The 20894-nt window shown below is 40.0% G+C and overlaps 1 protein-coding gene across 4 annotated transcripts in view; it reads left to right on the top strand.

Moving 5' to 3' along the window:
• Nucleotides 1–20894, top strand: part of ACER3 (alkaline ceramidase 3) — a 70618-nt gene that overhangs the window by 16079 nt on the left and 33645 nt on the right. For 2 of the 4 annotated variants that reach the window (XM_065075952.1, XM_065075884.1), the window contains exons 2-3: nt 7552–7662; nt 16727–16779. In XM_065075952.1, coding sequence (XP_064932024.1) covers nt 7552–7662; nt 16727–16779 — 164 coding nt within the window. The remainder of the gene's footprint in view (nt 1–7551; nt 7663–16726; nt 16780–20894) is intronic. The other 2 variants (XM_065076026.1, XM_065076119.1) reach the window with 1 other exon arrangement.

Below are 20894 nucleotides of genomic sequence, written 5' to 3' on the forward strand. Positions count from 1 at the left end.
TGGTGTTGCTGGGTCACAGGACGACCCTTTTAACACTTCCTTTCATTGTTATTCTCTGTGTATCTTTGATTTCATATCCCTGGAGAAACCCTCCATATCCTTCCAAGAGAAACCCTCACTTTAAAAATGGGGATAAATCTTTCTTTAACTTTATATTTTATCATCCCTATGGTCTGTATTAACTTGCTCTTTAGTTTTCTGATTTTATTTTAAATACCTAGGGAGATCTAATAGTCTCTTTAATAACCCATTAGCTTAAATGGTTATTTATTTGTGCCCGTTTTTGTAGTTCTTCAGAAAGTTTTCGTACATAGCTGTCCTGGTTTTTGTTTCTCTTTTAGTGAATTTGCCTGTCAGCTAAAGCTTCATATCAGCTGCATTTTCCTGGAGAACCAGATACATGTTTTGGTAAACATAGCAATGGCATGCAAACTTATTGATAAGCACGGATGGACATCTTGCGAGAAGGACAATGAGAAACAAGTGACCAAGAAACTGACCAACTGTATATAACATTCCATTCACGTGAATACTTCATATAAAAGTGGGAGATCATGAGGATCTCGTCCCTTTTTCCTTCTTTTCCTTTTTCCTTCTTTTCCTTTTTCCTTCTTTTCCTTTTTCCTTCTTTTCCTTTTTCCTTCTTTTCCTTTTTCCTTCTTTTCCTTTTTCCTTCTTTTCCTTTTTCCTTCTTTTCCTTTTTCCTTCTTTTCCTTTTTCCTTCTTTTCCTTTTTCCTTCTTTTCCTTTTTCCTTCTTTTCCTTTTTCCTTCTTTTCCTTTTTCCTTCTTTTCCTTTTTCCTTCTTTTCCTTTTTCCTTCTTTTCCTTTTTCCTTATGGCCGACATTAAGAGAGGACCTTGCTAGTCGTCCCTGCGAACTGAGGCCTAGTGACAGACTGAATCCAGCTCCGGTTGGCTGAAGAGTCCAGTCCAGGACTTTGGCTGCCGGCTCTGCAGTTGCTGAGACTTTCAAGATTGGTTTTGTATATTTTGTGTTATTTTCTATATTCTTATTAGTAGCATTAGTAAAACATTTTTAATTTTTCCAACTCTCTTCTCTCTGTCCTTCTTTCCCTCCCGATCGCCTGTCCTGAGTGGGAGGGGGGTGAGGGAAGGGCAAAAGGGGAAAGTAGAGGTGAGAGGAGGTTAACAATACATCTGCCAGGGTTTTATTGTCACCCTGCAATCTAAACCCTCGACAATAGCTTATAGAGTTCAGTAATTGTTTCACTATTTGTTTCCTTGAGTGTTTTCCCCATTTTGTTATTAGAAACGTGGTGGCTAATCAGAGTCACAGCTGAATTGATGAAGTAGCAGCTTCAGTTAATGGCCGGGTAAATAAAATCAAGGCTTGCTTAGTATTTGGAAAGGAAAATTACAGGAGGTAAGAAAGGGATCTTCAAACATAAAAATAAACACTCTAAACACCACCCACCCCCATTTTTAATTTTTTTTAATGGAAGTCATGGTTTGTCTTGTGCTCCAGCCTGGTCAGCTGTTGTGTTTCTCATACTAACAGGAAGTTTATATTGATCATTCGTGCACATTAGCAAGTAGGGAGTTTAGTAATTACATATTGGCAAAATTCCCATCGGGATGACTCGGTTTTCTCCCCTCGAGGTCCTTCTGAAATATCAAATGGAGGCAGGAGTTTTCATTTCCTGATGCTCTCAAGTGCAGTTATTGTAGACTTTGAAGTGGAAGATATTAAAAATGGTTGTTGGAAGTGAAAATCTAATTGCTATACTGCCCTCCTGGTGATAAGCCGTAAGCGAAAACAGCTCAAGATTGAAGTTCATGGCCAAAACAGCTGATTCTGTGTAGTTGGATCTTCTGAGCAATTGTCAAATGTCTGTATTTTGAAAGCTCAGCGATACAAACCTCCTCTGGGCTCTGGTTTAGTTATTATCGACTGATAATACATAGCATATACGGTATGGAAACTTGTTGGATTTTATTGAGATTAATTCCTCTGTGGACACTTAAAATGCTGTCACAGGTGAGCCACAAGTTCCTTGTATCTTAGCAAGAGCTCCCATGTTAGATTTGAATGAAATTCTTATAAGGGAATATTCTGTATTTCTCCTCGCTCTTTAAGCTGTTGGCTACCTGCTCCTCCAGTTCAAATCTGATTTCAAAACACCTTTTTGTGTTTCATGTTTTACCTTCTCCGGTGTTGCTGGGTCACAGGACAACCTTTTTTACAGCTTCTTTTCACTGTTATTCTCTGTGTGTCTTCTTCTTTGATTTCATATCTTGAGAGATTCTTCCAAAAGAAACCCTGTCTTTTAAAGAAAGATTTATCCCCGTGGTAGCGGGTTATGCTCTCAAATGCACCTGAATCCATGTGTTGCTTGGATTGCTTTGTGTTTTCTTTAAATTTGGTAAACACTCTACTAATGAGTGTATTTTGCACCACAGCTTCTTGAGATTATTCCAGAAACAAAAGCTGTTGAGATAGAATTCCTTGTATCTGAAAGCAGCTGAAAGAATGTTTTTACACTCTGCACAGTATTTCTTTATGACCGTGTTCCGTTACAACTTAAATATTTAAAGCTTTCTTTTATCCTTTTGACGTCTCATCCAAATTTATTGCAGAAATGACTTTCTAATGTAGAATTACCTACATATTTGGGGAAATGGGAGCTTTATGGAAGGCAGGATGCTTCGAATTTGTGTACTCTAACTGTACCACACTGTCTATAGAACAGTAAGCAGTTGTATTCTGCCCATGTTTGCCTGTAAATATTATTTCCTCTTTAAGTTTATATTTTTTGTCTTTGAGGTGGTTTTAGTCTTTGTACAGATATTTGTGCCTTTATGATAATATGCATTTTTTTAGCACCTGAAGCTCTGAATGTACCTGCATTGTAAAAAAGACTTGTCAGGTTTTGCTGTTGTGTTTGTAGAACAGGGCGCAGATGTGGTTTAACACTCGTCCAACTGCCCTTCCCATAGACAGAGGCCCATTGAAATGATGCTTTGCATAAATTTGATTTTCTTCTGCTACAGTGTGGTGTTCCCCCAAGGAATAAAACAGTAGTTTGAAACTGGTTTGTGTTAAAACAGTCTTAAAAACTTCCTGTGATATTTCTAAGGTGAGTCGCACAGTCTGCATTTGCCATACTTAGGCATTAAATAGGCGCTTTACCTAGTGCTGTGTTTAATCTTTGTGGATATAGTCTGATTTACTACTGCAATAGGCCACCACATCATATAATCTGGCTTTTGAGTTTACTGATCTTCACCCTGAAAGCAGGTTGGGGCATCATGCTGCCCTTTTCTGTTGGGAAACACTTGTAAATGTGTCCTCATCGGTGGGAAACTTTCATCTAACTCCTAGCCTGCATTTATTCAGAGTTAGTTTATACCTGTTTATTCTTTCATCAGTATTATCCTTTAGTTCAAATAACTCCCTCTTGCCCTTGGACTTGACTCGTGTTGGATTTACAGAGCGTGGTTTTATTCCACCCAGCTGTTGTTTTGTTCGATTAGGTGAGCCAGGCAATTTTTGTCCCTTCTGATGTTGTGAGCTCCTATTCATCACTCCCATCTGCATGATGCTTCTCTGCACCTGATGTGCTTTCTTTTTTCTTTTATCGACAACTAGAGAACAGTGGATTTTCTTATATTATACCATGGGCTTGCATGAAGGCATTACTATTTCCCTGCCTCTACTGGAAATAAATTTGGGGGGTCTGGTCCCTGCCTTCCAGTGATGGCTTATGGTTAGTCACCGTGTGATCTTAATTCACTTTTCTGCCTCCTCCAATAGATTAATCCTACTTTTGGAATAAGGGTTCATATTCACATTGAACAGCATGTTCTTGACCATCTTATTTAATCCCACTCCTGTCATTTCAGTCTGTGAATTCATGCATTTCTCCTTCTGATAGTCTAGTCCTCCTTTCGGTTTGCAGACATGCTGAAGATATAATAAAATGGTTTTTGGTCACTAAAGAAGAATTAGGTCACCCCCTGGACCAGTATTCAAGGAGACCAGTACTGAAATATAGGAATGCTGTACAGGCTCAAGACCAGGTTCATCCACATGCATTCATCTCATTTCAGATAAATAACATTTCTTATAGGCATAACCAAAAATCTCTCCTTTAATTATTTCACATACCTTCTGCTGTGTTCCTCAGTTGCATATTCTCCAATCTCTGCTTTTCCCAAGGAGCTGCAATATTTTCTTATTTTATTGTTTTTTAAAGAAAATCAGATAAAAATTATTCGGTTTCTTGACAGTTAAACTCCTTTCTCATTTTCAGTGTCCGTATCTATTTCCTTCAAAGCTTGTTTCACTTCCTTGTTTGTTAATTTATGTTAGAGGTATGGGTATGTAGCTGTGTCACCTTCTTTGTCTTTCTTGGTATTGTTTGCTAATCTACATCTATATCCCACTGCTTTTTTTTTTATTTAAATGGAATTAGTAAAAATCCCTTTTAATGAATTTATAACCTATTCTATGTGAGGATAATCCTGTAAAAACTAGTTAGACTTTTATGAAATACGTACTCCGAGGGATCTTGGGTTTGGAAGAGGCCTTGTAGTTTTTATTGTTGAAATAAGGCATTTTGCTAGCAGGATGCCAAAGGACTTCATTGTTCCCCTGCCCCCGTTTCCTTGTTTTAAACAACACGCACCATTTTCAGTAAGCATGTTTTGCAACCAGGCTTCCCTAATCCGTGCTATAAACGTTCCGTATAATATGGGCCAAAAAGTGCAGAGGAGTGGCAGGAATTTATGGCTAGATTAAGTCTGCGGTATTTCCTCTCTCCGCAAGCTGCTCCTAGATTAGACGTTCATAAATTTTCAGTAATTTCACATAATTATAGCTCTGCAGGAAGTGTTGAAACCTTCGCTTTCCAGCATAAAATCCCTTCTTTGCATTGTTATATCCATCCGAATTGTGTTGTCCTACTGCACATCTCTCTTAAACTCACTCGCCTTCCCGGTTGCAGATAAACATGGTATTTCCTTTGTTTGGCGTTTTCATATTTGATTTTTTGCCGGGTTTTTGGCAGTTTGATAACCAAGTGACCTCAAACAGCTATATTTATGTAATATCTGATAACTTCTCTTGAAAATGGGCATAGTTGAAAACTCCTTTAGAGAGCAGAAGGTTTCGCCATCCAGCCTATTTAGCCTTTGCTCTGCTTTTGGAGGCTGGGTGATGTCTTTGCATGATTTGTGGGAGGTTCTGGTCTCCACTGAAAGTGAATCACTCTCCCTTGTAGCACTGTGGGAATGAGGTAAAAGGTTAATGATTCCCCAGAGAATTTAAGCATGAAAAACCCCTTTTTTTATTGGTATAAATTTGTAGAGTTGTTTTGATTTCAGGGCTTATTTTACATAGAGGAACTTACTACGGAGCTGACTAGAAGGCTGAGATCTCTGGCACATCTTGACTTGGTGAAGTTCATGGTTGTCTAGGAGATTATGTTAAATCAATAGGAAGTAATTTAAAGAAGATCTGATAAAAATCCAATGTTATTTGAATGATCATAGTTTGGTTGTTTTTCCTTTTCTTTGGGATGGATCTTGGGTAGGAGAGCTGAAAAATAGGTGCTTGAATGAGAACAGTGGTTCAGACGTGACCTGCTCATTCTTGTTTTATTGTTTTAGAAAGTGAGACTCTTCTGAGATATTCTGCTGAATAAAAAAGCTAGAAACATGGGTTTAGTTGGTTTTTTACCCTTTCCATACCATCATGTATTGTACTTTTCATGGAGATATTTTGGAAATAGAGTTTCAATTTTATATATATTTAACTGATGGTGCATGAAAGTGTGCAGTTTAATCTTTGTAAGCAATGTTCTGCCTTTTTAAACAGATTTGTGCTTTCCCCCAAGTTGTGTGTTGTTTTATTCCCATTTCATAACCTTTATTTTCAAAATTCTGATTTGTGGTTAGGCTAAAAAGCTGAATCTGCATCCCTTCTGCTGAGAAATGTACCATTTCCTTATGCTTCACTTAAACTTCTCACTCTGTTGTTGTCCCTTTGCAAGGTTTGTTCTTCTTCTCTAGAGCTGGAAAAGTCATCTTGGTCTTGTCCTCTGGTATGAGAGCTGGGCGCTTGTCTTGTTCTTGTTTTCTCTGATCTCTACAACAAAATCCCAGACTGGTTTGGGTTGGAAGGGACCTCTGGAGATCATCCAGTCCAACCCACCTGCTAACGCAGGGTCACCAGAGCGGATCTCACAGGAATGTGTCCAGGTGGGTTTGAATGTCTCCAGAGAAGGAGACTCCACAGCCTCTCTGGGCAGCCTGGTCCAGGCTCTGGCACCTCAAAGGAAAGAAGTTTCTCATATCCAGATGGAACCTCCTGTGTTTCAGTCTGTGCCCGTTGCCCCTCATCCTGTCATCGGGCACCACTGAACCGTGTCTGGTCCATCCGCTTGACATCTACCCTGGAGATATTGATCAGCATAAATAAGATCCCCTCTCAGCTTCTCTTCTCCAGGCTGAACAGCCCCAGCTCTCTCAGTCTCTCCTCATCAGAAAGATGCTCCAGACCCCTCAGCATCTTCATAGCCCTCTGCTGGAGTTTCTCCAGTAATTCCTTGTCCTTCTTAAACTGGGGAGCCCAGAACTGGACACAGATACTCCAGATGCAGCCTCACCAGGGCAGAGCAGAGGGGCAGGACAACTTGAATTTTCCCTAACCTTCCTTTTCCTGCTGCCATACTTGAAGAAAGCCTTCTTGTTGTCTTTGACAGCCCTGGATTTAATTCCAAGTGGAGCTTGACCTTCCTCACCACATCTCTTCACACTCTAAACAGCCACCGTATATTCCTCCCAGGTATTCTGTCCCTATCTTCACATTGCATCCCAGCTTCAGCAGGAGGGGTGGAGAGCAGCGATGTCCTCCTGAAGTTCAGGCTCTTGATAAGCTTTCACTGTTTCCCATCTTGCTGATCAGTAGCAGCTTCTGACTTTTTTGCTATTCCTTATTTTACCATCTTACAGTCATTGTGAGCTGCAACATCATATCTGGCTTGTTCTGTGTGAGCGCAGTGACCAACACACTAGTAGTAAAGACTGAACTGGATTGATGGGGAAACGAGTCACTCAGTGACCTTAAAGTATCTGAAGGGAGTGTGGAGGAGAGAGTTCCAAGAATAGCTTTAAGAAAAGGAAAAAACAAACAGTTCTTTTAAAATACTGGGCTTGGACTCTTTGCGTCTTCTGTCTCATTAAGGAATTGGGTTTTAATTCATGAGCTGTGCAATCAAGGTAACCCTGGTTTTCTACCTCCTGCCAAGAAAGTAAGCAAAGTCTAAGCCAATCTTTTCCATTAAATTAGTATTTTATTACTATCCATATATGTGAAAAAAAGTGTTAAAATACTATTAGCCTTTAAGTAGTTAACTGTGTTGTACCAAAATTTAACCTTGTATGATGTGTGAAAACACAGCTTCCAAAAAGGTGTAGCTTTCTGGATGAAAACTATTGAAACTCTCATTAATGCATGAATGCCACTTTATTTATTTGAAGTGCATAGTACCCAATTCTAAATCTCTGCTTTTGGTTTCTGTCCTACAGGGAACACAGTGAGTAACCTGATTTTCATTCTACCTCCAATCTATGGTGCGATTCAGACCTATAAAGATGGCCTTGAAAAACGGTATTTAGCTGCATATTTGTGTCTTACAGGTATGTGGAAAACTTAATTTGCTCTTTCATTATAAAGGGAGCTCAGATGTGCAATGAACAATATCCGAATATTAATAATCTGAGTAGTAAAATGAAAATACTATGTGTGTGAAACATAAACCTCAGTTTGTTGTACTTGTTAACGTTTACAGCTGTTTGTTGGAAGGGCATGAAATTAGAATTTGGTAAATAACTTTATGAGGTTTTGAAGTGATCCTTCTCTGGCTCTAAGTCCTGTTTAGTGCATCTTAGCTCACTGTGTCCTTTTATGATGGTTTACAGAAGATTTCTTGTGTGTCCTACTTCCAAACAGCTTCACGCTGTATTGATATTTTTGTGACATTAGTATGGAACAGAAATACAAAAAAGGGCCAAGATCCTGAAGGAACTGGAAAAGCATTCTTTCATGAGTTTGAATTTGGTTTGTATTGCCCAGCACCCTAATTGCCATCGTATTTGGGAAGTTTTGCAGGGATGGAGGAGCAATGTGACATGAACACATCAGTGAATTTAAGGGCAGTCTGTCTTTCCTAAAATAGCAAAATCAGAAAATGAACCAGCTTCCTTTAAAACTTCAGTTATGCGACTAGAAGTTGTGTTCATTATGAGAAAAGATGGTGTTTGAAGATAACTCAGGTTTGGCAGTCGGATCTCTAGGAGTAGATTTCACAGAATATTTGTGTTTCACAGGATCTCTGTGTTTGCTATAGCTCCTGTCTCTGGGGCTGTTTTCCCCAGTGGTAAGAGGCTGGTTTATTGTAAATGTTACGTTTAAGATTGGTATACTTAGGTATTTAGACAAACATTGCTAAAAACCACATATCCATATACTAAATGTATTCTTGGTGCCAATTAAACTCTAACATGTGCTAGATAGAGCTTCATGGGTTTTCAGTCACTTCAGCTTTGCTGATACGAGTGAAAGATAAGCAGCAATGTACAGCTTTAGATGTTGTCTGAACACTGTCCAAATAGCCATTTAAAGGCCTTTTATGGACTTGGATAATTACTCATGTATGTCTCAGTAGAAAACAGTTTCATAGGTATTGTGTTCAGTTCTGGGCCCCTCAGCTCAGGAAAGAGATTGAAGTGCTGGAGCGGGTCCAGAGAAGAGCAACAAGACTGGGGAAGGGACTTGAGCACAAGCCCTATGGGGAGAGGCTGAGGGAGCTGGGCTTGTTTAGTCTGGAGAAGAGGAGGCTTAGAGGTGAGCTCAGCACTCTCTAGAACTACCTGAAGGGCAGTTCTAGCCAGGTGGGGATTGGGCTCTTCTCCCAGGCAGTCAGCAATAGGACAAGGGGCCATGGGCTTCAACTCTGCCAGGGGAAATTGAGGCTGGAGATTAAAAAGAAATTCTTTACAGAGAGGGTGGTGAAGCATTGGAATGGCTGCCCAGGGAGGTGCTGGACTCACCGGCCCTGGAGGTTTTTCAGCTGAGATTGGACATGGCACTTAGTGCCATGATCTAGTCAATGGACTGGACTTGGACCAAGGGTTGGACTTCATGATCTCTCACGTCTTTTCCAACCCAGTTGATTCTGTGATTACTGAAGCTCAGGGTTTCCTTTTAAAATGATGGGGAAAGAGACTGTGTGTGTTTGCTGAAGTTGACTCTTTGCATGCTCTTGAATCAAAGTATCACATACTGCCATTCTTTCTAAACTAAATTAAAAAAGAAGGTGAAACTGTTTGAGACTGTATTGACTGTAAGTTGTGGCTACCCCTGTGACACTTCATGACGGACAAAATGTGCCACTATCTGACCAGAATGTCCCGCTCTCACACCGAGACTGCTTTAAGTAGGTATTTCTCATATGCTGTTTAATGTGAATATTAAAAAAAAATAAATCTAACTTTGATCACGATAAATACCATGGACATCAGTTTTATCCTGTTCCTGGTGTTGATGGGGGGGAGCTCAGGCTGCGGATTTGCCAGCAGTGCCGGGGGGCAGCCCTGAGTTCCAGCTGGGCTCTGCTCAATGCCTTTGACTCCTGTCTGAAGTGATAAACGCTTACATGGCTTGATTTTAATCTCATCTCTTGGAACCTAACGTTAAAGGTCACTCCCAAAAACATTTCTCTTCTGCTGTGTCTCTGTTTCAGTATTTGTAACGCTGAGCTGTTTTACAGCAGTTGAGAAATGTGAAGGAAAATAAAAGGCTTTATAGTTTCACAGTGCAATCGGGAACAGAATGGTTTGGAAGCACAAACCTCTTAAGGCTTTTTCTACTGCGGAATAAAAGCAGCGAATGAGAAGATAAACAGAATTTTAAATATGGTTGAAATGTGCCAGGAATGTTGGCTTTCTTTCTGTGCGTGTGGCTGAATAAGAAGCATGCTGAAGTGGAGACAGAACAAGTGTACAGAACTTCTTGTAAGAAAGCACCAGAGAGAATTCTTTCCCTTACAGTAATTTTATTTATTAGCAGATTTCACTCTACTTATTTAATTTGTAACAAACAAGTATAGACTTAATCTCTAAAGAGATAGTGAATTGAACACAAACTGCTGGTTTCACTTCAGGCACCCTGCTTCATTACATACAGACCGTATAGCAGAGCTTCTAACAAGCCAACAGTGTTTAAGGGTGTTTTTGTTAAAGTAGAAATTCTTTAACAATTCAGCTGTGAAGGTGGGAGTGAAAGGGAGGTCACTTTAGTTAGGTTGTAACAACTATAAATCATTACTGCGATTTTAGAAGATGTTAAAAACCAGCTGGCAAGGTGGGCATTAAAATCTGTTAGCATTTCAGAACATAAGATGTGTTGTTTCTAGATGTTGTTTTGATCCAAATCAGCTGTTTCTTTTGGTCGCTTCCAGACGTTTAGCTGATTGTCAGTTCTTTTGTGTTTTACCGCGCCGTATTCAGTGCTTCGCTTTACACCCCACAATTTCTGTTGTTGACATTGATTTCCTCTTTGAACAAAATGGATTTTGAATTGGGGAAGCACTGTTCATTTCATGTATGTGCTAAGATCCGAAGTTGGCAGGACAAGAAGGGGGATTACTAAATAACTCTTTAAATAAGTTCCTTGTTCATACTGGAGCCAAGACTGAGTTGCACTTTTCCTCAAGTTCTTTGAGCTGCAGCACACTGTTCTCAGCCCTTATATCTGCTCCCTTTCAGCTCAAAGAGCGTGTTGACAATGAACTCAGTAGGAGATGGATACAATTATTAAGCTTAAGAGAACTATTGAATCAACCTGAAAATTATCAAGAATCATCTTAAGCAATTACTTTAGCACATTGCATCTCACCAAGTAGGTGGAACAAATCATCAGGCTGCTCAAAGAATAAGCAGTTGGATGGTTCCTTTTGATGTTTTGGTGTTGTGTCAGGTTCTACCATATGTCATTTCCTCGTGATTCCTGGGAACTGAGATTCCCAAATCGTTTATATTCTAGAATTAAGAAGTATATATTTATACATACATACATATATATATATATATATACACATTAAAATAAAAGAGAGTGTACCTGTTTTGGGCCTAAGAATATAAGAAAAAGCAGAGTCAATAGAGTTATGTACTTTATTAGATGCTTTAAATTTAGAAGGATTGTTTTGTTTTGTATTTCTTCATCCTGTTTAATAGGGCTCAATCATTCAAGCTGTGCCAAAGTGGAGGAAAAAAGGATGGAAAAAGTTTTCTATGTTAGACATAGCCGTAGGAGCTCATAAACAACTTAGTAAACTTCATTTCCAGTGAAACACTATCTGTAAAAATAGTTTTTAGAAGCCCTTCAGTCAAAGTTAATTCCCTTATTCTTACCTAACAGCCGTAGAGGAGGTACTTAGACCATGTCGATGTGTGTAAATCAAATGTGCTCAGGAACATTCCTGAGTGCTGAAGCCAAGTATGTTGAACAGCCTGTGTCTGTTCGTCTTATCCCCCAAAATGAGGTGAGGACACACAGATTCCCCGCTGGGTACGGGTGCTGGGCTGTGCCTGGGAGATGCTTGGGGAGAGTGCTGGTTGGAACAAGCCAGACTCACACACAGACTGTTCTAACAGTCGCACAGACAGTTTCACTATAGCGTCTGGGAACAGTCCCAGCGATGCTGGAGTTCATTTGTAGAGATGTACCCTTGTGGTGAGCAAGGTCTCTCCTGTCTTGCTGTGGAGGGGAAACCATTAGAAAACAAAATAATTTGATTAAAAATGTTCATTTAATTCTGCTCTTTCATCTTGTTTCATTCTTTGACTGGTTATGATTGTTTGCTTGAGCGAGTTGAGACAAGGGGACGGAGCTGGTGAGGGGCTGGAGCACAAGTGTGATGGGAGCGGCTGAGGGACCTGGGGGGTTCAGCTGGAGAACAGGAGCTGAGGGGAGACCTTCTGATCTCTGAACTGCCTGAAAGGAGCTTGGAGCCAGGGGGGTCGGGCTCTGCTCCACAGGAACAAGCGCCAGGAGCAGAGGAAACGGCCTCAAGTTGCACCAGGGGAGGTTGAGGTTGGATCTTGGGAACAATTTCATCCTGGAAAGGGCTGCGGGGCATTGGAACAGGCTGCCCAGGGCAGTGCTGGAGTCACCATCCCTGGAGGGGTTGAACAGATGCGGAGATGAGATTCTCAGGGACGTGGGGTAGTGCCAGGGTTGGTTTAATGGTTGGACTTGATGGTCTTGAGGGTTTTTTCCAACCAGAATGATTCTATGATGCAGTATGTTGTTTATCTTTTAGTTCTGTTCTATGATTGTAAGAAACCATAGGTGGAATTCAGCTCCAGATTCAAACACCTAAACAGAGGGGTCTGTCTTCCATTGCAGTCAGTAAAGCCTGGAGGATCATTTGGCTTATCCTAAAATATCCCTGAATTTCTCCCTATGATGCCAGTCTCTTTAATGGAAACTTTGACATCTAGTTCATGTGCACATATCTCAGTAAAGGTTTGAGCATCCTTCCTTCAGAATGTTTTCAGGAGTGCCTACAGAGTTTAAATTCAAACCACATTTATGAAATCCTGATAAACTGTTTTTCTATAAAAGCTTTAGGTTTATGATAAAAATTTTGAATGCTGATGGATAATTAGTGATAAGACATTTTGATATAAGATTATGTGATACTTCTGATTATTCGTAAACTATTGAAAAATTCGTAGGGGATGTTTTTGTTCCCCTGAGTTCAAATCCTGAGAGTTTATACGGTTCATATATGGAGCTTGATCTCATGTATAATGCCAGGTTGTTTCTAGCATGGATATTACCCTGGAGTCTTTGATGGTGTTGAAGGACAGTGTATGAAGTAGAGTTTGCAGGTACGTTGCTTTTACATCACTAACACAACTATTGGATCAACTGGCAGGAACCACACATTCTGTTCACTGCAGGACAAAAAAGACCATGTTAGTCTACATTTAGCAGCTAACCTGACTTTACATTTAGTGTTTTTAAGTGCTGTTCTGATCTCATAATATTGTGACTTAACGTGTATTCATTATTTATGTATTTCCCCTGTAACAAAAAAGGTCCGTTGATGTAAAAATGCTGACTGACTGGTAGTAGCTCTGAAAAGTGAGTTATGTAGTTAGAGAGGAAATGGTATCGCTTCTGATGATGTTAAAATGTTACAACCGATCTGCAGCTTTTAGCGAGTTAAGCTTCTTTGCAAAGGAAACGCCGAAAATGAAAACCGTAACCCCTGCTTACAAGATACGGAGCAAATCTATTGCTTGGTTTGTGAATTGCTGTATGGGAACGTTGCTTTCAATGTAATTGCAGTGGTTTTGTTCACTCATATTTTGAAAAGTACAGAGCTGGTAGAATGTCTCATTGCAGTGATAGTTTTCGTGAAGTAAATCATTCTCTAGAAATGTCTTGATTCTGAAGTTACGTGATGAGAAGTATATCTAAAGATAGCCGCCTTCCAGTAGATCTGCAGGTGGAGCCTACATGTGAAAACACTTGAGCTTAAGTATTAAACTGCTATTTATTGGGGACAAATACATGTCAAGCCCCATGTAAATTTACGTGTTACGCATTAACATGACCGAAAGGTGGCAAGCTATCAGCCTAGCAGAGGAAATAAAGATTTCCTTGCGATTCTTGACATGTAATGTGTGTTTTCTCCTTACTTTGCAGTGTTTTCAGCACCAAACACTAACACTAACCCCCAACATTAAGCCACAAAACAACAACTCTGACTTGCACAGCTCTTGGCTCAGTGAGTGTAGTGTTAGATATTAGTTCCCTGCTGAAGTTTACCAGTTATATAGTGATTTTAGCGGAGCAGAGTATGGCTGTGCTTCAGTTCGGTCTTCATGCATTTCCCCTCTTCTTCCCTTTTGAACAGATCCATGAAGCTTTTTGCACAGATCTGTGTTAAGCCATAACATATGCCAAAGGTGGCAAATCAGAAACTTAATTCTTAACTCATTCAGTGTCCAGATGTAAAACATTTTTGTTACCACACTGCAATGTAAAACATACCTTTTTAAGTTACGCCTCTGCAATAAGTAGGTATAAATGGGATACGTAAAGAATCATAGTTTGATTCTTTAGTCTGCATTTAAACTATCTCTTTAAAAAGATGCTGTTGTGCACAGTTACCACAGGAGTGTTTGAGGGCATGTTGCCTGTGCAGTCTTGATAGGGACAATGTCATCTGCTGATTAATCTAGTTGTATAATTTCTATAGTCTTGTAATATCCTGGGTTTTCTGTTGAATGCTCTTGGAACACCAAACAAACTCGAAAGAAGATGGAAAATCCGTTTATACACGGAGTCATGTGGAAAAAACGAGGGGTAATGGGTGCAAATTACTCCTGGGGAGAGGGAATTTTTAATAATGAGAACAATCAGCCTTTGGAATAATCTCCCCAGGGAAGTGGTGGATTCCCCAACACTGGACACTTTGAAGGTTCAGCTGGATGTGGTGCTGGGTCATCTTGTCTAGATGGTGTTTTTGCCAAGAAGGGTTGGACCAGATGATCCTTGAGGTCCCTTCCAACCTGGGATTTGATGATTCTATGTTCATGAGCTCCATCAAGGTTACAGCAAGCTGTGTTGCAGCCATTTCCAGTAGAAGGTTTTATTTTGAGAAGGACCGTATGATGATTCCCTGTAAATTCTCCTTGTTTCCGATAACCGTTTTATTGCTCCACCATATAGCTACAGCATTGTTCTCCAAAGCATACTGAACTTTCATAATCAAAGCAACTCCAGGTATGATCATTACATGATCTGTAGTCATGGGATTAATGGCCTGAAACACTAAGATCTGCAGCATTCTCCATTTTTTGCTAAGACAGAAAAGAAAAATAATATAGAAATAACTGCTGCTGATCTGAAGGGGAGGAGTTCAGTAGCTGTTTGTTGAGATTTGTAAACCAAATAACATCAGAAAAACTCAACCAACAAAACCCCATAACAACAAAAAAAACCCACCAAAAGTCCCTGACAACATATTTTGTTAGTTTAAAAACAGTCTAAATGTCTTATGCAATGATTTTACTCATATTTGAAAATTATGCTTGTTATAAACTGTCAGGGATTGTATCATGAAGATAACTGAAATGGCAGTGACAGCCAAGATAATGGATGGTACTGTTTTAATGATGAGCTCAATGTTGTTGGGTTTTTTGTGGTTGGTTTGTTTTGTTTTGGTTGTGTGTTTGGTTTTTTCCTTCAGAATGAACAGTAGTTAAAATATATTTTGTATACATAGAAAAATTACTATGAGAATTTCTCATCAAAATCTCAATGAAGATGAAAAACAATTGTTGCTTATTGTTTGGAAAAAAATTCAGAAGCAAACCAATCTAATAAGAATTTACAGAAGTGCATATGGTGGTTTATATTCTGGTAGAGCCGTGCTTCGTTTTCCCAGAGAATTAATGACATTAAAGTATTTGACAATACGTTTTTAATTGTCAGTTTATTACAGCTCTATGTTGCAGTAAAGTTACATGTGAAGGTATTTGAGTTTGTGCAATAATCACCGTTCTAGTCTAATGGCATCTGAAGAAACATCTCTAGACATGTCTGTCGACTGGGAATCCTTTACAAAATGCAGAATTAGTTGGGTCGAGGTCTGTTGGTGCATCAGTGAGATCTGCTCTTGTGTGTAGAAAAGGTTTATGCTCTTGCAGCAAAACACGGCAGCACTGCCCAGTGATCAGGGCTGGAGTGCAGATTACTTGGCTTTCTCTGAAACTGGAGGTAAAGCAGAATTTATTGAAGGGAAACAAGACGTTGCATTGATGTTCTTGCAAAATAAAAATGAGCTAGTGCTTAATACGAGTGTTTAACTGGTAACGTTTCAGAGTTGTGAATGATACGTTGAATACTCTACCAGCTTTGCTCTGAGTGGTGAAATTGAACTTCCAAGAAACATTGTCCTTGTCTAACTGAAAAAGCTGTGTATGGGCAAAGTGTAGATCTCCTAAATTAATTTCAGAAGTAAAATCAGTTTAAAGATAAAATATTTCAAATAAAAATCATTAAATAGAAGGATGAGCTTCCAAGGAGAAGGCTTAGAAATGGTGATCTCATTTCACAAAATGAATCCCTAATGCATGAGGTTTGTTTGTGTACCCTGACTTTTTAGTTCTGAGTTCTGGTAGCAATTAATTTCTACTTCTAGAGCTGACAAAAAGCTCCTTGTAAAATTTACCTTTTGAAACTGGACAATAAGCAGAAATATCTCAGGTTTTCAGGAGTACTAGCAGCTCAGTGGTGCTTTGTGTTATAGAAGGATTGAGACAGATAAGTCTTAATGTACTTCAAATTAAAAACGCAGAAGAGAAGAGAAGAGAAATAGAATGATAACGTTCCATTCATTCTGGGTTCCCTCTGCTCCTATCCCCATGGAGATTACACCAATTCATAAGAGACAGTATCTAGAGGAGGGAAAGAGGACACCTACTCCTCCGTAAGAACCAAATTCAAGGTGACTGAAGTGTAAAGCAGGAGGCTGTGGAAAATTGAAGTTTTGTTCCTGGAATGTGATGCTGATGTTCTAATTTTATTTTTCCCCCAGTAAAGTTCATGCATTTAAGTTATTACACCTGAAAGCTTTACATGTGGACTTCTGTGCTAACCATAGATTTGATTTGTTTGCAGCTGTGGGATTGGGATCTTGGTGCTTCCACATGACCCTGAAGTATGAAATGCAGGTGAGAATTGATAAGTAGCTGTGATTCTTTTTATAGGCATATATCACTATATATTCATGTTTCTGTTTCCTGATTAAATTAAATGTATAACATATGTTATATAATGTATAACAGAACTTCATCTACCTGAAGTATCGTTGTACGTGGCTCCTGCTCTCAACAAAAGAGTAGCACACGTCTTGTTTCATTCAGTATTTTCCACCAATAGATATACGGGAATATATAGTTGCACCTAAAATAAGAGCTATAATCAATTGCTTATGTTGGTAGAAGATACTTTATTCTTTGAGAAATTATACTGTCTCTTTATGTGAGGTGTTATTTTAAAATTCCTACAGCTTTGGCTTAATAGAAAGCAGTATAGACTAGAGTTATTGTTACTTATTTTATCCTTATTTCATCTTAAAGTTTTCTATTATGTTTTCTATTTATCTAGATGTACCTGTAGCATTAATACCGATCGCAGTATCTTCAGAGTAGCAATAGCTGAGTCTTTCTTTCTCTCTTATTCTCAAATAGAAGGTATTCAGTAATAAGTTCAAGTCTTAACTTGGATAATACTCTTTTGTATGAGTATAGGTATTTAGTGTCATTTTAGACCCTGTGAGTGTTCTCTCTGGCCTCCAGGTGCTGTTTCACAAAGGTGACCCCTGTCACATCTGCGAGTCTTGAGGTGGGTGTATTGGAGATGACAGAGCATCTCAGGTGGCTTTAGGCACCTAACCCTTGGCAACTAAATTGAGTCCTGGCTTTCTACTGATTGTAATGGGACCCGAGACACTAAGTATGTGGACACCAGAAGTTAGATGTCTTAAACTTGAACTGAATCACAAGCTGTACAGATGTTTGCCTCCATAATGCTCTGGTTTCTGTCTCTTGCATGTGCTGGAGACCATCAGCCTCTGTGGAGAATTCTCTTGCCACCACGTAAGACTATTTGGTGCTTTTCCTGGCATGAAAAAGATGTTTTCTAGATCCATCTCACCATTCACAGTATCACAGTATCACAGTATGTTAGGGATTGGAAGGGACCTCAAAAGATCATCTAGTCCAATCCCCCTGCTGGAGCAGGAACGCCTAGGTGAGGTCACACAGGAACATGTCCAGGCGGGTTGGAATGTCTCCAGAGAAGGAGACTCCACAACCTCCCTGGGCAGCCTGGGCCAGGCTCTGGCACCCTTACTGAGAAGAAGTTCTTTCTCAAATTTAAGCGGAACCTCTTCTGTTCCAGCTTGATCCCATTACCCCTTGTCCTATCATTGTTTGCCACCGAGAAGAGCCTGGCTCCATCCTCATGGCACTCACCCTTTATATATTTATAAACATTAATGAGATCCCCCCTTAGTCTCCTCTTCTCCAAACTAAAGAGCCCCAGCTCCCTCAGCCTTTCTTCATAAGGGAGGTGCTCCACTCCCTTAATCATCTTTGTTGCCCTGCGCTGGACCCTCTCCAGCAGTTCCTTGTCCTTCTGGAACTGAGGGGCCCAGAACTGGACACAATATTCCAGATGTGGTCTCCCCAGGGCAGAGTAGAAGGGCAGGAGAACCTCTCTCGATCTACTAACCACCCCCTTCTAATACACCCCAGAATGCCATTGGCCTTCCTGGCCACAAGGGCCCAGTGCTGGCTCATGGTCATCCTGTTGTCCCCCAGGACCCCCAGGTCCCTTTCCCCTACACTGCTCTCTAATATGTAATTTCCCAACCTGTACTGGAACCTGGGGTTGTTCCTGCCCAGATGCAGGACTCTACACTTTCCCTTATTTAATTTCATTAGGTTATTCCCCGCCTATTCCTTCCTAAACTGAGGTGTCATTTACCTACCATCTCTTGAAACTGCCTTGCAGTTCCACCTTTTCATCTCTCTTCCAGCAGCTTGTTCCTAACTCTGCCAGAGTGAAATGAAGAAATAAACTTAACAGCAGAGTCAATGATACTGTTAAGCAGACATTCTTTATTTTATCAGCATTGAGGAACACTGGGGATCATCCTCCATAAGTGCTCCGATGACTGGATGCTCTTGTGTTGCTTATATTCACACAATTATCACATATCCATGACAATTTTGGGAAATTTTTAACATACAATATATCTATACTAAGAAATAATGGATGAAGTTAGTTATAATAGATTAGTTTCTTACATCTATTAATTATTAGTCAAATATAAGCTAAGCACTGTGCTTCTAAACCATGTATCACTCAGTCTTCTGTCTCCCTCTTGTCATGCAGAAGGATCTAAACCTTGAAAAGTATCCCCTTGTTTTGCAGGTGGTTACAAAGCATTTATCATGTCAATTGGTTAATGAAGGGTACGTCTTTTGTAACTTAATCATAGTATACATAAATTTAGCAGCTTCTCTTCAAGAGGGGAGCAGGAATGTCTTGCATCATCTTTCCCATGAGAGTTAAAAGACTTTGTGTGAGGCCAAGAACGCACTTACTAATCCGCAAGCAGCTCATAATTACTCCGACAGCAAGCTCACGTATCACCAGAGAGGAAACATTTCAACCAGTAAATAACCTTTTCTCATTCCCTTTATCTTGTGTTAAGATTAAAAGTCAACGTTGACAGCTGGTTGAAGAGATGTATTTTTTTTACTTTTGCTGGTCAGTTCAGATTGCTTAATTAGGAGAAATGTGAAAGATTCTGTTATTGAAAGCAGTATTTTTAGAATACCTCTCTTTTTCTCTTATTTTTATGAGAATGTGCTTTATTGTGCATTCCTCAAGAATCCAAAATGCTTATTTAACCAGTGAAATCAGCTCGCCGAGTTTCCATCTCTCCACGTTTCTTCATCGTTCAGACATGTCCAGGCATGCTGTTAACAGGATTTCTGGAAGCATTAACTCCTTTTGTTACAGAAGCCATTGTCTTCTGCAAGCATATTCCAACTAGGGTCTTTTGGGAGGCTCTTTGAGGTTACAGTTACATCCCTGAGAAGCTGCCGGCAAATTAACTTAAGAGTGTAATCAGCTGTCCAACTTTAAAAAAAAAAATCCTGTATTGTATTTCTTAGCTCTTTTTTTCCTCCCTTGTTCTTTTATGAGGCCTTGAGTGACTCATGCTCTTAAAGAGCTGCATGGATGAATCCTGCAGCTAATTCCTATCAAACTTGGTAAGGAATATCACTGAACTTAGAAATAATAACTATGAGTATGTGTCCCGTCCCAACAGATGGGATGAGTTGACTCTGAACGCGACACATGCCCTCACTCAACAGATGGGATGAGGTGTGAGTTAACTCTGGGTGTTTCCGCGTGGTTATGCAAAGTGAATGACAGAAAATCACTCCAGGGCTCCAATTCAATTGTGAATTTACCAAAAGAACGTGGTGGAATACAAATTACACTGATCGGTGGCTTGGCAAAAGTATGTTATAATATCACAAAGCTTATCAATATATTGAGAGCAAAAGTCCTTCTAAAAATGGTGGATTGGCAACAATTAGTAATGATAACACAAAACTTAACAAGATTTTAGTAGCAGAACTTAAAATTATATTACTTCCATATGTTCAAGTAAAAGGAAAAAAAAAAAGGAGAAGGAAGACTAAGATATAAGAGAGAGAGAAAGAGAAAGAGTAAGATATCACCACTTCACAGGTTATCACTCAGAATCACAGATTGTCAGGGAGTGGAAGGGACCTGGAAAGCTCATCCAGTGCAATCCCCCCATGGAGCAGGAACACCCAGATGAGGTTACACAGGAAGGTGTCCAGGCGGGTTGGAATGTCTGCACAGAAGGAGACTCCACAACCTCCCTGGGCAGCCTGGGCCAGGCTCTGCCACCCTCACTGGGAAGTTTCTTCTCATATTTAAATGGAACCTCTTGTGTTCCAGTTTGTACCCATTGCCCCTTGTCCTATCATTGGTTGTCACCGAGAAGAGCCTGGCTCCATCCTCCTGACACTCACCCTTTACATATTTATAACCATTAATGAGGTCACCCCTTGGTCTCCTCCAAGCTCCAGAGCCCCAGCTCCCTCAGCCTTTGTGCACACAGGAGATGCTCCACTCCATCATCTTTGTTGCCCTGCGCTGGACTCTCTCCAGCAGTTCCCTGTCCTTCTGGAACTGCGGGGCCCAGAACTGGACACAATATTCCAGGTGTGAT

This window comes from Columba livia, chromosome 1, assembly GCF_036013475.1.
Source record: "Columba livia isolate bColLiv1 breed racing homer chromosome 1, bColLiv1.pat.W.v2, whole genome shotgun sequence".
NCBI lineage: Eukaryota > Metazoa > Chordata > Aves > Columbiformes > Columbidae > Columba > Columba livia.